An 18,119-nucleotide genomic window follows, 5' to 3' on the forward strand; every position below is an offset into this window, starting at 1 on the left:
ATGTCACTAGTATAATACGTGGGTACTTACGACCTTAGTGTGTACAGAATGTTTAGGTAAAGTAGCTAATACAGAACTGGCAGAAAACCTAGGTCAAAATTCTGCTTTCCTGGAAAGGAGAAGTTCAGTGAGTGTTGAAAATCTGCTTTCCAATTACTTGAATGTCATTCTTTATAGAAGAAGTTTTCTAGTGAAGAAGAATTCAGCTTGAATTTTATTCTTCGAAGGCCAAATAGGTTACCTGTCACTCCTGGAAACACTCTGTCAAGAAAATAACTTTAAGTATTTCTAGATGCTTCAAATAACATCTTCCTGACACATGGTCCTCCTGTTTATTAGCCCTGATGTTGCACTGGAGTAAGTTATGGATAATGCTACTGTGTTGGCTTTTTAATACTGATACTTTGCATTTTCAAAATAAGATTATTAGAAGTGCTATTTGAAGATAGTTTCATTTTAATATCATCATTCTCAAGTAGAATATTTCCACTTTTACAATGCCATTTGAATCTCGAAAATATATGTTTATATTTTGCTTCTATTAACTATTTGCATAGTTTAATTTATAAAATAAATGCTCCTATATAGTTATTTTAAGTGTGGTAGACATTTCATTTGCAGGTTTCCAAAATAGGCCAATGTGTTATCAACCTTCTTTGTTTTCCAAATTATAACTTAACCTAAAAGCAAATTGTTCTGGATTTTTTATTTACTTTCTTCAAGACTTACTTTTAATTAGATGATTTGGGTGGTACTTTAAAAATAAAACTAGAAATTTCAACATCAGTTATGAATCTTTAGCAGTATTGTCATTACTCACAAAAAACAAATTTAGCCATAATGTTTGCCAGTTCATGTGACTCACAGAATGTTCCACTTCTTTTGAAGTTTTTTTCCTCCTCCAGATAAGCTTGTAAATTATTGTGTTCTTTTCTTTTGTATTTTCACCCTTTTATTTTATTTTTAAAAATTGTCTAATTAGAGTATGCTCTTCTTTTGCAGGTAAATGTTCTTTGTTTTTTTTTCCTTGACATTAGCCCTTTGTAGTGTACCCCAAAATTATTGTGATTGTTGGTACCACATTTTAGTCTTGTGTATAAAATTCCTTCTAGAGCTAAGCAATTCTTTTGGAGTTTGGGGGGAATTTAACCCTCTTCCTCATTTTTACAAGTTGCAAAGGAAATATTTTTGCTGAACCCCAAGATTGGGCTAATGATTTTATTTTTACTTACTAGGTTTAATAACAGTAGCACAAGAGTCTAAAAACACAAATGTACTTTAAATAATACCAAATATGTGTATTGGATGTCCTAGCAAATTTTGAATTACTTTAAAGATAAATATGTTGACTCTATTTCTAAATATCTCTCAGCCTTTTAAGGGATTTTAAAAATATTTTCTACTTGATAGAACACAGGCAACATGAGTCAAGAAAATTCTATTTGCAGCTTAGATGCAGCAGGTTAAAAATAGAAAATATGCTGCCCTAGGAATCTGAAGACCTGGTTAATTGCCCAGACGTTTATGTGACTTTAGTTGCATCCCTTAATGTTTCTTTTTTCTATTATTATCAACTACCTGTCTTTCCTACAGCATATGTGAACACTTTAAAGTTTTAGCCCTATAAAAATATAAAATTGTATTCAAAAACTCATGGCAAAAAAATTATCTCACCTATAAAATATTTTATAATGTTGACTTAATTTGAAACCATTAATGTCCAAAAGGTGTTAAAAGGTATAATAGTATGAAGTATGATTTCATTATACAGTAAAATATGCTTTTTATTTTAAATGTTTAGATGAACTTCAGTCTTTGAATTATAATAAACATGTAACATATAGTTGTATGCATGATATACATTTAATCTCTGTGAAATAGACTGACACGTTAAACCTATCCAAAATATTCCTTTTTATTGATATAGCAGTATTTTCCTAATATTTTCTATTGCTGATTTTTAATATGTATGCTCTCTATCTTTGAAATCTGAATATACGCTTTCAAAATAGTTCTATATACTTAATAAAATCTCAAATTGCATATTTCATTCAGTTTATTTCTTTTGTCAAAAAATAATATGAGAACCTTTTTTGGTGCAGTAAAAGTTTTAGATGAGTAAGAATCTGAAGTTTTGCCTCATTAATATCTTTGATATAAAGAGGTATCAACAACCAAATATAACCAAGTATTTTATTAATATCTATATGCTAATTTTTAAATATATTAGTAATACAATAAATAGTAATATAAACTTATAATAAATATATACTTAGATTATATACCATAAGTATATGAAATACCTAAAATATACAAAATATATATTTTTAAACTTAGCCATTAGAAATTTTTTTCCCCCTTCAACATTATATGAAAAAACAGCCTTGGGTTATTTTTCATAAGCTGGCAGCTACCAAACACTGAAAGTTATCTCCCAGTGTTTCTACTTGAGAAAGAAAGATCTCAGTGACATTTTAGGGACATATAGTTGAGGACAAATTTGGGGTGGTTTATATAAAAACACATTAAAATGGGGAAATATATAGTAATAAATAAACCCAAGTTATTATATAATAAACTATTTAGAATCTATACAAAAAGAATGAGGTAAGTAAGGAGAATTTAAATGGTTAGGCTCCATAAAAGTAAATAGCTGATAACGAGGATTCTTTTAAAAATTATTTCTAGGTTATCCATCCAGTTACTATAGATTAACCCCAATCCCTTAAACCTTATACATTTATATTACTTTACATTGATAATTGGTACTTATAATAATGACCTTGAATTATTGTATGGTTCTGGAGTATTTTCAGAGTCTCCAAACTAAGATTAAAGTATTATTACATAAGTATATATGCAGCAACTTGCCCTCCTTAGTATAGTACACTCACTTCTTGCTATGTGTGACACTTACAATGGCCTAATTATCTCACTCATATACAAGGCATGCAGACCAACTGTAACAGTCCTTTCTGTATGAGGCATTAATAAAAAGAAAGGACCAAGTGAATAAGAGGTAAAACAAACACACGCACACAGCAACCACCCACCCTGAAAAGGGCCTCTTAACTGCAGAGGTAGATGTAGTAGCATTCTGACCTCTTCTGTATGAGGTAACCGGCCAAGATATTAGATGATCACTTCAAACTTTTATTCATCTGTGAGGGTTTCAGTCCTGTGGCTTTTAGGTCCTGGCAGTGGTGAAGATGAACAGTGCTTTCCTGTTCTTTCCTGTATCCCGCAGAGATGAACAGGCATATCTCAGCCATTCCGGTCTGTACTCACCCATGATTCATGTAAGAAACACAAATGTGTCTGAGTTCTGTGGCATAGTGCTTTCAGAAGCCTAAATGAAGCAGTTATTGCTTACTAATTCTTACCACTTATGACTAGCCAAGGAATGTCAAGAAAGGGAGGAGAATGGTATCGGAGCCCTGTTGTTAGAGGTCTTGTCCTTTTACTGTGGGAAGAAATTTTTAGGGAGGAGGAAGTCAGGAGCTTGGACTACTTCTCTTAAAATCCAATCCCAGTTTCCTTTGAGAATTATGATAAATCTTGTATGTAAATGAGAGCACAGCTCTTCAGAAGGGAACACTGAAGGCGCATTGATATAGACAATCTAGCTCCTCAAAATAGGATTTGGTGAGATAATAATGGATATTTAGATGGACACAGAGAGCAGCAAACCAATGCCTGGTGTGGCTGACCAGAGAGCTTTGAACTACCTAAGGATCAAAAGTCTTGAAAGATCTGAGACCTGTGTCAAAGCAAGAGTTCTCCTGGTACTCACCATTCTTTGAACACCTCTGCCTCAGATTCTTCTGAATTTAAACCTGATGCTGTCTTTTACCATTTTATTTCTTTTTCATCATGCCTGTCATATTGTCTCACCCTGCCACTGTCTGAGCCCATGGTGCTTGTTATATACCAGTTGTCCTGCTTCAGAGCAGAGCTGATTGGTATTTAATTATTGAATTTAGTTTGATAGAAACAAACTAATCATCTATCATTATTTCTGACATTAACTTTTTATCTTTGGGAGACAAAAGCAATGTCTCTTTCTCATAAGGTAAATTCTCTTTTATGCTAAAGTTTCAATGGGAGTTATTTACAAAAGAAAATTCTATTGCATATGACATTTGTAACATAATAGAAGACTAAAAGAACATAAAATAATGTATTTTCTTGGAATTTGTAAGATTAAATCCAAATATATATATATATATATATTTATTGTGTTCATAATGAAAATAGAAGAATCATTTTGATCAGTTTTATATGATTTAAAATAATAAATTTGGTGGCCTTAATATTAACCATAAATAATTAAAATGTACACTATTAATAGAACTGTTGATATGTTGCTTTAAAGATAACATATTATTTTTAATTAACTTTGTTACATGCTAATCAAAAGTAAAAAATAATGAAGCAAAGTGGTATTTGAAGACATAATTGGAATTGTGTCTTCTTTGAAATATTCACAACAAAAAGAAAAATTGTCATAGGATGTTTGCATTTCCATGATAAATAAAATGGCAGTATATTAAAAATAATTATTATATTAAAATTTAAGAAAGTATTTCTTTTTAGAAGCAATCTCCTTGTTACCTGGACTTAAAACCTCTGCATCATCTTTTTGAAAATTTTTACCTTGTGTCTGATGCATGCAAGGAATATATGTCATAAATAATATTTAAGTACTAATACATACAACAAAATGAATGTCATGAACTGACCACTCAAGTTGAGAATTAGAACATTATTAAAATCATTGCCTCTCCCTTTGTGCTCCTTCCTTTTCCATATTCCTGGCCACCCTGTCCCAGAGGCAACCATTATCCTTAATTGTGTGTTGATAGTTACCTAATAATTTGCCAGTATAGCTTTATCACAAATATGTACTCTGAACAGAAAATTGTTTATTTTTCCTTGTTTGTGAACGTTATTAAAAGGGTTCCATATTGTAGGTAATCTGATTTGCATTTTTCATTCAATATTTTATTCTTAAGATTCAGCTATTGTCTTGTGCGCACTCTAGTTAATTCATTTTGCTGGATATAATATCCATCCCATTGTATGATGAGAAGTCAATTGCGATGATCATTTGGGACATGTTTGGTTATGTAGTTTTTAAAATAATGCTATATGTATTCTTGGTCATGTCCCTGGTATACATGTGTAAGAGATTCTCTACAAATTGCTGGCACATACCTTATGAAAATGTTCAACTTTTCTAGGTAGTGCAATTTACAATAGAGTTTTACCACATAACATTCAAATCAGTAGTGTGTAAGAGTACGCATTAACACACATCCTTGCCAACATATGGTATTGTCAGATTTTTAATTTTTGCAAATTTGTGATTGTAAAATATCAAAATGGCCTTAATTTGCATTTCTGATGACTGAGTTTGGGCACCTTTTCATATGTTTACCATTAAAATTTTGCCTTTTATGGAGTTCTGGTCATGTATTTTACTTATTTTTCTATTGGGTTGTATATCTTTTATTTGTTAGTATACTTTAGAAATTCTGGATAATATTCTTTTGTAAATTACATATGTTATAGGTCTTTCCTTCTAGTTTGTGATTTAGTTTTTCATTATCTTTATGGTGTCATTTGATGAAGAAAGGTTCTTAATTGTATTGTAATCTAATTTATCAATCTCAAGTTAGTGCCCTTTGAGTCATGCCCTTCCTAACCTTAAAGGCACAAAATCATCTGTCATATTTTTAAAAATGTTGTTTTTCACATTTGGCCTCTAATCTCCTGAGAATTAATTTTTAAAATGGCAGTTTTATTGAGATATAATTGCCATGCCATACGTTTCACCCGTTTACACTGTATACTTCAGTGGTTTTCAGTATATTCACAGGGTTGTGAAACCATCATTACAATCAGTTTTAGAGAATTTGATTACCTCCCCCCAGAAACTCATGCCCATTAGCAGTCATTCCTCATTTTTGCCTGACACTCCCAGCCCTGCGCAACCGCTAATCTAAGTCCTGTCTCTATAAATGTGCCTATTCCAGATATTTCATATATTTCACATAAATAGAATTATACAATACATGATGACTGGCTTCTTTCACTCAGTATGTGTTCTGGGTTCATCCATATTGTAGCATGTATTAGCTCTCCATTTCTTTACATTGCTGAATAACATTACATTGTGTGGATGTACTATTAATATGGACATTTTGGTTTCTTCTCTTTGGCTATTATTAATATTGCTTCTATGAACATTCGTGTACAAGTATTTGTGTGAAGATATGTTTTATTTCTCTTGAATACAGACCAAAAAATGGAGAGAATTTATTTTTGTCTATTGTGTAATATAGGAGTCTGGTTTCATTTTTTTCCCATATGGACAACTTGTTGTCTCAGCACAATTTTTAGAATACAGTAGTTTTTCACATCCCCACTACACTGCAATGTCAGCTCTGTCCAATGTGAGCCTGTTTATAGGTTCTCAATTCTGTTCTATTAGTCGATTTTTTCTATTCTCTATGATAATAGTAAACTGTGTTAATTACGGTAGCATTATGTTAGGTCCAGATATCTAATAGTAAATGTCACACCATCTGTTCTTTTTTAGGGGTGTTATGGTACTGTGTTCATCCCTGTACATTGTAGATTCACCTTGTCAAGTTTCTTGAAAGCTTTCCTTGAAATTTTAATTGGACTTGTATCAATGCTATAGATCAATCTGTGGAGACCTGATGGAGAGAGTTTCCATCACCATGATATGTCTCTTCGTTATTTAGATCTTCTCGAATACCTTTCAAAAAGGTTTATATTTTTTCCTTAGAGTTTTGCACATCTTTTGATAGGCTTATTTCTAAGAATCTTTTATTTATTGTCATAGTTGCAAATGGTCTTCTATAATTCTTTGCTGATGTATAAAAATTGCAGTCAATTTTCGGACATTTATCATTTATTTAGACATCTTTCTAAACTTACTTTTTCTAATAATTTATACATTCATTTTGTATTTTCTATATATAATAAAATTATAACATCCATGATTAAAGACAATTTTTTTTTGTTTTCTTTCTAGGCATACACTTGTGAATATAAGCAATGGTAGTAGGCAGAAGGAAGAAAAGTCATCTTTCTGATTTTAAAAGGGATATTTTAAAACTTAAAAATAAAAAATGAATGAAATTTTCTGAGTTTTTGGAAAATACCTTTTATCTGGTTATCAATAGTCTTTTCTATTCCTGTTTTGCTAAGAATGTTGTGGTTGGATTTTATAAAATGTTTTTCTGTATATTGAGATAATCAATGCTTTTTTCTTTTAATGCATAAATGGAGTAAATTATAGGTTAGTTTTTTAACCTTACATCAACCTTATATTGCATTCAATTTTTTGATAGTATAATATCATGGGATTCAATTTGCTAATAACTTACTAATAGTCCTTGAGAGAGATTGACCTGAGATTTTTCTTTGTTAGACTCTCCCTGGCATGTTTTTAAATTGGTGCTATGCTAGCTTTATAAATTGAGTTGTTGAATGTTGCTTCCTTTTTTAATTCTCTGAAAGAATCAGTATAAGAGTAAGTTATTTGTTCCTTCAATATTTAGTAGAACTGGCCAATAGAGTCATCTGGGCTTGGTATTTTATTTCTGGAAAGATTTTTGACAACTATTTTAATTTTCCTAGTGGTTATAGGATGATTCACATTTTCCAGTATTTTATAAAGTCAGTTTTGGTAAATTTTTATAGTTTAGGAATTTTTTTTCTTCATCTAAATTTGATATTTATTGGCATTTATAAATTTTTTATAAATGTTAAACTTCCTTACATTGTCCACAACTTGGTGATTACATATTTTATTTTTATACATTGCTGGACTTGGTTTGCCAATAATTTGTGATTTTTCTGTCTGTGTTCGTAAGTTGGCCTGCAATTTTTATTTCTCTCCCTCTGTCTGTCATCTTTTGGTATCAATATTATAATGAGTTTTAAATTAGTTTGAGAGTATTTTTCTTTTTCTTTATTCTCTGGAAGAGTTTGTAAAGGACTAGAATGACCTATTCCTTGAGAGATTTTTTTAGAACTCACCTGTAAAATTACATGAGCTCAGTGTTTTCCTTTGGGAAGATTTTTAACTTTTCTTTAAATTTCTTTAATTGTATTATTTATCTTTTTGTTTATTCTTTTGGCATTTTATATATTCCTAGAAATTTGTCCATTTTACCTAGATTCTCCAATTATTGGCATAATGTTTTTATGATATCATCACTTTTAAAATCTCTGATCTGTAGTACCTTTTTAAAATTTATTATTAGTTATTAATATCTTTTTATAGATAACATTGCCATAGCTTTATTTTCATCCCTAATATTGTTTATTTGTACCTTATTTTATCAGTCTTACCAGAAATTGTTCTATCTTGCTACCTTCTTAAACTGGTTGCCTACTTCATTAATAATTAGCCTTTTAAAAATAAATGGCATGTTAAGGCTATACATTTCCCTCACTTTAGCTTTATCCTTCAAGATTTGGTAAGTAATATTTTCATTATCAATTATTTCTAACTATTTTAATTTAAATGTTATTAATTTATTTTTATTAGGAAGTATGTTAATATTGATCAGAATTTATAGATCACACAAATAGATACAGTAAAATATCTTCTACTCACTCCTGTTACCACTAACTCTCTTATTCCCATCCAAAATGGTACCAATGTTAAGTGTCTCATGTCTCCTAGAGATCAGTTCTAAGTACTTTTAATTTCATCTTAATTTTGTCTTGAACCATGAGTTATTTAACATGTGTATTTGAAATTTCAAAGTATTTGACGAATTATTTTTGCTTTTTTTTGTCATTGGTTTCTAACTTAATTGTAATGTTGCCAAAGAATGTCTCTGATACCACCAATATCTTGCAATGTGTTGACACTTGACACATTTCATATATATCTATATATATAAATGTATATATGATTAAATCTCCCACTAGAATGGTATATTTGTTCATTTTTCCCTGTAGTTCCATTAAATTTGTTGTATATTTTGGATATAAGTCCTTTGTCACATGTGTTTTGCAAATATTTTCTCTCAGTCTGTGGTTTATGTTTTCATTCTCTGAACAGTGTCTTTTACAGAGCATAAGTCTTTAAAATTTTAATATCCTCCAACTTAATATTTTTCTTTCATGGATTATGCTGATGTTGTATCTAAAAACACATTGCCATGCCCAAGGCCCACTACATTTTCTCCTATGTTTTCGTCTATAAGTTTTAGTTTTCTGTTTTATATTTAGGACCGTAATCCATTTTGAGCTCATTTTTGTGAAAGGCATAAGGTTTATCTAGGTCCTTTTTTTTTTTTTTGCATTTGGATATGCAAATTGTTAGAGCACCATTTGTTGAAAAAAAATATTTTGTTCCATTGAGTTGCCTTCGCTTCTTTGTCAAAGATCTGTTAGCTGTATTTCTGTGGGTCTGTTTCTGGGCTCTCTACTCTGTTACGTCAATCTGTGAGTATATTCTTTTGCCAACACCATGCTTTCACTGTTTGATTACTATAGCTTTATAATACGTCTTAAAATCAGCTAATTTGAGTCCTCAGACTTTGTTCTTTTCTTTAGTATTGTGTCAGCTATTCCAGGTCTTTTGCCTTTCCATATTAGCTTTAGAATCACATCATTGATATCTATAACATAATTTGTGGGATTTTGATTGGAGGAGGTTGTGAACCCCAAGACAGAGTATTCCATCACTGTGCCACTCCCTTTCATAGCTATTTCATCAGGAAAATCTGCTGTTCGGGAACTTAACTAACCTTTTGGAAATCAGTATAACAGCAATAGGAGGAGGCTGTCTTCTGATGTTATAAATCATTAGTCCTGGGAGTTTGGAGGGGCGAGTATGGAAGAGTAAATAAGAAGCTCTGATACGTCTGCACCTGTTTTCTACAACGCCTCACTCAAGCAAGGCTTTTGCTTGCCTTGGTATTACCTGATTCATAGCAACACCATGTTGAGTTCTCGCTTCCAACATGGTAATGGCACAGATAAGATTGTCCTGTGGCAACAAAAGGGAGAGGCAAGAGCAAAAAATAAAGCGTTCTTCCAGCCTACCTTCTTATAGTACTTTTCTATTGTTTTCTTCCCTAGGTTGCAACCCCTTCCCTTCCACACACATATATTCTCCAGTTGCAGACTGCCTTATTCTACACTGGAGCTTTTCAGAGTTTAGTTTCTTATTTTTATTATTGTTGTTATCATCAATAATATCTCAGATTCATGCTTCCTGTGGTTTCTGCAAGTTGATTTGGGGGAAAGAAGCCAGTAGCCCATCCTCATCTGCCACCTTGATATCACAGAGCTTTTTTCAAAAGAATGTTTTACCCCCTAGAAACATACTGTTGTCACTGCTGAAGTCTGTCTGCTCTTAGAAGATTTCTAATCTGCTTCAGAATTTGATTAAATTGGCTATCTCTTCTCTTATTATTCCCAAGTATTGAGTTCAAAGGAATCATTATAAAACAAGGAACAAAAGACAAGAGTCTTTGGTTTCAAGGACAATTGGTCTTTAGCTATGTATTGATATACAGATATCAATATATCTATGAAATAGAAAAACAAACATTAAAACATACATTTCCTGAGAAAAAAGACTCACCATTTCCACTACAGTTTTGTGAGAATTAGCTTTTTATATAAAGCCCTCTTACACATTCCTCTGGGACTATTTCAAGTCAGCTTTTTTAGAGAGGCACGATAAAAATGGGACACCTGATTACCTCATGTCTCTCGGGCTCAGATTTGTGATTATCAAGAACTTTCTTCTCCAAAATGTTTTTGTCCAGCTGTCTGCAATGTCTCTTTCAGTCTAGCATAGGGAGGGAGCAGGGTTAATAGTGGAGCTAGCAGGTACTGACTACAATCCAAAAAAAGGGAAAATTTTTTGTATTAATAGTATTTATTATACTGGGTTGTTGCAAAGATTAAATAAAATAAGCTATATAAGATACCTGGTGCAAAATAATTACTCAACATTCTAGCAATTATTATTTATCATGTAGAAATAGTACAATTGTTAATACTTAAAATAGTATGAGTAAAATATTTTTATTGAAAATTAAATAATTTTATAGACATTTTGATTATCATAGTAACTTCACATCATTTAGCTTTGTATTCCTATTCCCAGCATCCTAATGTTACTTTTGCATTACTGTCACTTGGACTTTCTGGTTTCTAGTCAGGGAAATGTGTAGTGTTCATTGAAAGTCCCCCATGGGTAAAGCAGTTACTATTGTGTTTTAGAAAATCTTGCATTCATAGATAATACATTGGTAGCAATAAGAGGTTCCCTTAAGCCTGAACTAACTATTCATCTGGTAGTTCATCTGCCCTATGTTCTCTGATCAACTTTCCCTCTGAAAACAACTAAAAAGGATAGGTAAGAAAATTTTTACATAACTTATTTTTTGTGTGTTTATGAGCTGTTAAGTTAGTTAGGATACTCAGGACCAAAAACTAACTGGAAACGGAAATCTAGAGATGTAAGCAGAGCACTGAACAAGGGTCTCAACTTGAGTACCTTTCCTCAACTGAGTGAACTTGAACTTCAGTTTTGTTTTGTTTTTGTTTTGGCTCTTATGGGGTACAGGGGACAGAAAAACAAAGTCCAGGACCTGTTTAAGGTGGGGAATCTATTATGACACCAGCATACATCAAGGTAGGATACCAAAAGGTCACACCCATAGTGTATGGGTAAATCGGAAACCAGTGAACTAGAAACAGGAATATTACCTATCTCAAACCTTAGCACTGAATGGTGGGTTGCCCCTGAAAATTCATAACTATAAGATGGTCTTCATGAGGATTTGCTGCCTGCACTCATACTATCAGAGTATTCTGAAAAACTTGAGGCTGAGAACTTATTTTAAAGTTTTCAAGAGATACTGATATCTCCAGGTCTGTCAGTGACATGATTACTGGAAAAACCACTTTCAATCCCAGAAGATAAAGTTCCAAGAAAATGTGAGCTCACATTAAAAAAGAAAATCAACACAAAACAACATGAGAAAGAGTACCATGAAGCTAGAGCCTTTAGAAATTGAGAATAGCAGAATGAGACCTGCAAGGACTTCAGATACCAGAATTATCAGCCATAGAAGAGAAAATAGTCATATATTAATATGTGATATATGCTTAAATTTTAAATGGATTTAAAATAGTAAAAACAAGAGAGTTTTAAAATTACCAAACATTTTTAAAAGAATAAAGCCTCTAAAAATAAAAACAAAATAACTGAAATTAAGAACTTGGATGTATCTGACAGCAGGTTAGACACCAAAGAAAACATCCAGCATGTAGGAAAGACTGAAGGAGATGAAAAATATAAGGGAAATGAAAGAATGGAAAATCCAACATACATCTAAGTGAGTTTCATAAAGGTGGAGAGAGAAGGAACAGAGACATTAAATGGATAAGTTTTGACTGAGAATTTTGCAATGCTCACCAAAGACAGATTCAGAGGACTATTATGTTCTGATCAGAATAAAGGAATACATGCTTGCACTTAGAGAAATCATAAAGAAAGTGATGAACACTAAAGGCAAAGAGAAGATCTTAAAAGCATCCAGAGAAATAAATTATCTTCAGAGGAATAACAGCTGACTTTTTATCAATACCCATATGCATATTTTAAGACCAGTAATAACTAAAACTACCTTCTGCTAAACCTCTTTAAAAGAACTTAAAGAATGCAGTTGGGACTAAAGGAAAGTGGTTGTTGGGAGGCTAGAGTTGCAAGAAGGAGTGGTGAAATAAGACATTGGTAAATATTAATATATGGGCATATCCAAAGAGTTAGTGAGTGAATAAAATAATAATTGCAATATTGAGTTGAGAAAAACAAAATAAATTGAGAATAACAACTAGCAGATTAATCTAGAAGAGGACAACACAACTTAAAATGTCCTAAGTTTCATTTATTGTTCAGGATGATATAAAAAATAAAAAATTCTAAAATTTGATAAGTCAAATGTGGGTGTTGATCCCTTTTACTGTTAACAACAAAAGAAAATACAGTGTATGGCTTACAAACGGGGAAGGAAAAGAAAGTTGAATGAGGAAAAAATTTATTTGTTTAGACTAAAAGAAGATAAAGAAAAGGAGAAAAATAATCAAATGCACAAAAGGTAGGCCAAATAGCATAAAATAAGAGAAAAAAAGAAAGACAAATAAGTTAGCATATATAAGCTAATTGGACTAAATGTTCCATTTAAAAGACAAAAAGAAAATTCAAAATCTATATGTTATTTACAAGATACATATCTAAAACCGAGGATGCAGAAAGGATTAAAGTAAAGGAATACATAAAGATATACCAAGCAAATACTCTCTCCCCTCCAAAAGCTGCTACTAAAATCTGTTACTCTCAGACAAAAGTGACTTTAATTCAAAATCAGTAGTGCAGAAAAAGAGGACAAGGATCACTATTTGATAACAAAAAGCCAACTAACAAGATTGACCTCAGAACCTTAAAATATAGAGAGGAAAATTTAATGAGATACGAAAGAGAAATAGACAAATCTACCATTATAGAGGGAGATCTTAATGCATATCTTGAACTAATAACTCAAGTTAAAAAAGAAACAGTAAGTTATAGAACACTTCAACAACATAAAAAGTTTGATCCAGTGGGCATGTCTAGAATACAGCACTCAACAACTGCAGAAAATGCAGAATATACATTTCTTAGCAATCACACATAAAGCTTTTTTAAAAAAATTGGCTGTATAAACTTGCCATAAAACAGTTTCAACAATTTTCAAAGAATTAATGGAAGGTAGAATACATTCTTTGGCCACAGTGCAATTAGAAGTGAATAACAAAATGAAAACCATGAAACTCCATGTCCTTAGTTGAATGGTGTCTCTCTCAAATTTCATATCCACACAGAACTTGTGAAAGTGGTATTTTTTGGAAATAGGGTCTTTGCAGATGTAATCAAGTTAAAATTAGGTGGTAGGGGATTAGAGTGGGCCCTAAATCCAATATGACCAGTGTCATATTGAGAAACATGACAAAAGACATACCCAGAGAAAACAAATCATGTGAAGACAGAGTCACAGATTAGAATGATGTATCTACAAACCAAGGGACACCATGGATTGCCAGCAAATATCAGAGGCTAGGAGACAGGCATGGAACAGATTCTCCTTCATAGCTTCCAGAAGGAACCAACTGTGCCAACCCCTTGATTTTAGACTTCTAGCCTCCAGAACTATGAGAGAATAAAATTCTGTTCTTGTGAGGCATCTAGTTTGTGGTACTTTGTTATGGCATCCCTGGGAGACTAATATATCCCATATGCTTGGGAATTAAGAAGCACACTTCTAAATGGTTCATAAGTCAACAAAATAAATCATAGGGGATGTTTAAAAAAATATTTTGAATTCAATGATAATGAAAATTCCATATATCTAAACCTAAGAGGTGGAACTAAAGCAATAGTTAGAGAAATGTTCATAGTCTTGAGTTTATTAATCAGAAAACAAGAAAGGATAAAAATAAATGAGTTAAGTATCCAAGATAAGAAGAAGGAATACAAAATAAATCTGAAAAAAGTAGGAGGAAGGAAATAAAAGCAGAAACCAATGAAACTAAAAAAATGTAATAAGGAGCACTGGATGAATTTCAGGAATGTGATGATATCGAATATTTGAAAAGCAAGTTTCAGAAGAATACATGTAATATTCCATTTACATAGATACTAGATACAAGTAAAACTAAACAGTATGTTGTTTTAGGATACAAATATATGGTAAAATGTTCCAAGTGGTATTTTACCTCTTGTCTGTGAGGGAATGGCATGTGAGTGAGGGATGAGGAAAGGGAGGGAGGAAGGGAGGGAGGTAGTAAGGAAAACTGGAAGGAAAGAGTGAACTATTTATATTTCATATTTTCAAATTTTGTTTATTGGCCTTTTGCAGTTCTTATTTTGTGACTTTCCTATTCATATCTGCCCATTCTTCCATTTTTAAACACAAGGTGGTTGCTGACATGGAGACCCAGGTTCACAAGTTGAGAGAAGAGCTGATTAGTGTGAACTCACAGCGGAAACAGCAGCTGGTAGAGCTTGGTCTTCTTCGTGAAGAGGAAAAGCAAAGGGCCGCACGGGACCATGAGACCGCTGTCAACAAACTGAAGGCTGAATCAGAAAAGATGAAAATAGAACTGAAAAAGACGTATGCTGCTGAGACAGAGATGACATTAGAAAAGGTAAGACATCTGACTGTATTTTTTAATAGGCAATTGAAACCCATGTCTAAAATGCTTGGCCACCACCCTTATATTTAATCTCTGAAAGGTAATAGACATGGAATTACTCTTTGTATTTATAAACTCTTCAAATGAGTAATTTAAGTATCTGGCTCTATGTCTAGGCACCATATCTACTAGGATTTATTGTGTTGACTTATGATATATCCCTATAAAATAATTTCAGGAATTTCCTAACTTTTCCATTGACTTTCATGGAAGAGATTATATGGAATATTCTATTCCATTGTAATTAAAAACACATTGTGATAAAACAATATTATAATATTGTCAACTATTATATTGTTTAGAAATACTTGGGCTAAATTTTCCTAGGTTAATACTTAAGTTTCAGATTTTCCTAGGTTGTCTTACAATCATTTCTATATTTTACAGGTTTTTATAACAGTGTAGCATAAATGATAATTTATTTTCCAGGTTGATATTTCAGTAGAATTAAGAAAAGTCTCTTTATAATCATACATTATTAAAATAAATGCCAATAAATGTTTACATGTTTGGGATTGACTTATATTCAAGGCACAGTCTCAAGTATTCCTTTTCATTTTATTTTTTTGATGTTCTGAAAAAGTATGAATATTTTGTTCAGGTACCAAATGTGAATTACTGTTTGTGAAATTGGCCCTTGAGTTTCTTAAGACCAATCTGTATCTTGGGAATAAGAAACTTGAAAAGGGTAATTTAAGAATCACCTAATTCTATTTAATTTTTTCCACCTCTTCCCCATCTTCAAATAATGTGCCTTCAAAGAGTATACATCACCATATTGGGCATCACTCCATTGATTTCACATAGACTATGATCCTAATGTGCTTTCTTTATAGTACCTTAATTCATTTGAAAGTCAGATTTCAGCAGACTTTGCCCTTGGCAGCATAGCTCTGAACTCAGAAATAAATAGGAAAAGGGCTCTAAAGAGGTGGGAGTTTACCTGGCTTCTTGGACAAACAGCAGGGAGACTGGTATGGCTGGGAATGTTGATGGAGGAGAAGAGGGGAAGGTGATAAGGCCAGAGAAGAAAACTCAGGGCATGGGCCCAAGTCAGGGAGGTCTGAGTAGGCCAGTTAAAGGGCTTTGCTTTGACTGTCTGTGGACAGAGGAGGCTTGGCAGATTTTGAGCAGAGGAGTGATGTGATCTGACTCACCATTGAGTAGGAGGATCTCTCCAACTGCCGTGCTGAGAGGAGACTGAATTGAGGACAAAGGAGAAAGTAGAGAGACCAGTTAAAAGTCTTTGCAATAATTTAGCCAAGAGATGTCTAGGTAATAGCAGTAAAGGTGGTCAAAGCTGATCATATTTGGGATATGTTCCAAAGGTAGAGCTGACAGAATTTGCTGTTGATTCATACATGGGGCATGGAGGGCAGGGTATAGGGGAACTGTTGAGAGTGACACCAAGGTTACTTGCCCAAGCCAGTGGGCAAATGGAGTTTCTCTTAGCTGAAAGGAATAAGACTTGTGAGGGCAATAGGTTGGGCCATTCAGGACATGTTCAGGTTGAGATGCCTTTCATACATCTAAGTGGGATGTTAGTGATAATTCCTTCACAGCAGTATAAAATAATGTTTTGATGCTAAAATATACAAAGTTTCAGGAATTAGAGAAAATTGCCTTATGCAGAAGAATCTTAGACCTTTGAAAACAGCAGATAAAAGAGAGACAGAGAGGGAAACAGGATGGAGAGGGAAAGAACTCTTAAAAGCACACCTCTCCTTGGCTTCAATCAACTCTGCTAACAGTTCAAGGTATTTCTAAGTAAATGTTCGTAAATCACGTAGATGCCAGTGTATCTTGATTTAAAAAAATTGAATTTACCAAAGCCAGACTTAAAAAACATCCAATTCAGGCTTTAATTATCTTGCATTATATATACACATTACAAATATTTCTTTTTAATAGGAGATGAAGTTTTTCAAGTGTAGATTTATATGTGTTACTAAGTAAATTGGCAGGTTAAAGATAATTAAAAAGTTAGTGTTAGAAACCATTGGTAATTCATTTGGCAAACATTTCTGGTAGATTTTCTGTATCCTGAAAAGGCATTTCCCAGGTCCTGTGTGGATACAAAGAAAAAAGACAAAAGAAGGTCACTGTCCTCAAGAAGATGAAATAAAAGTGACAACAAGACATACACACATTCACACATCCACAGAGAACTATAATGCAAGATATAGTGTGAATTTGGGAAAAATTATTTTCTGCTGAGGAAATCAGGAAAAATTAACTAGAAGAGATGTCATTTGAACTAGACATAAGTAATATGTAGGATTTTGCCCAGTGGATACAGAAGATGGCATTCTGAGTCAAAGGAATAACAAAAACAAGAGCAAACAAAACCATGTACATGGCAAATAGGTTAATCAAGGGGATTGAGTGGTTAGTGATCAGGCTAAAGTCTCCAAAACTGCAATAAGTATTTTGGCTTTGTTGGGTAAACACTAAGCAGCTACTGAATTTTTTGAGAGATGAAGTGTCAAGATTCAAGTGATTATCAGGAATAAGATTCTGTCAGCCTTGGCAAGGTATGGTACCAGTAGAAGGAGCTTACGGGGACTGGATTAGTCTAAGCTCCTGGTTCTTGAGGGCACAGTAGAGGTGCATGAGAGGTACTAGGGGTGTCATGGTGGCAGTGGGACAGAGAAGACATTGCAGAAGCATCACAGAGATGGCATTGATATACTTGTTAAGTATAAATTTAACCCTTAATTGGGAGCATAGAAGTTTCTGGTTTGGGGAGAAAGATGATGAATTCAGTTAAGAACATGTTGAGTTTGAAATGCCACACTATACTTTCACTT

General features: G+C 32.7%; 1 protein-coding gene across 5 annotated transcripts in view; it reads left to right on the forward strand.

Moving 5' to 3' along the window:
* CEP112 (centrosomal protein 112) overlaps nucleotides 1–18,119 on the forward strand; it is a 359,225-nt gene that overhangs the window by 189,066 nt on the left and 152,040 nt on the right. For all 5 annotated transcript variants that reach the window (XM_045526957.1, XM_045526958.1, XM_045526956.1 and 2 more), the window contains one exon: nucleotides 15,031–15,261. In XM_045526957.1, coding sequence (XP_045382913.1) covers nucleotides 15,031–15,261 — 231 coding nt within the window. The remainder of the gene's footprint in view (nucleotides 1–15,030; nucleotides 15,262–18,119) is intronic.

Source organism: Lemur catta, chromosome 15 (genome assembly GCF_020740605.2).
Source record: "Lemur catta isolate mLemCat1 chromosome 15, mLemCat1.pri, whole genome shotgun sequence".
Taxonomy (NCBI): Eukaryota; Metazoa; Chordata; class Mammalia; order Primates; family Lemuridae; genus Lemur; species Lemur catta.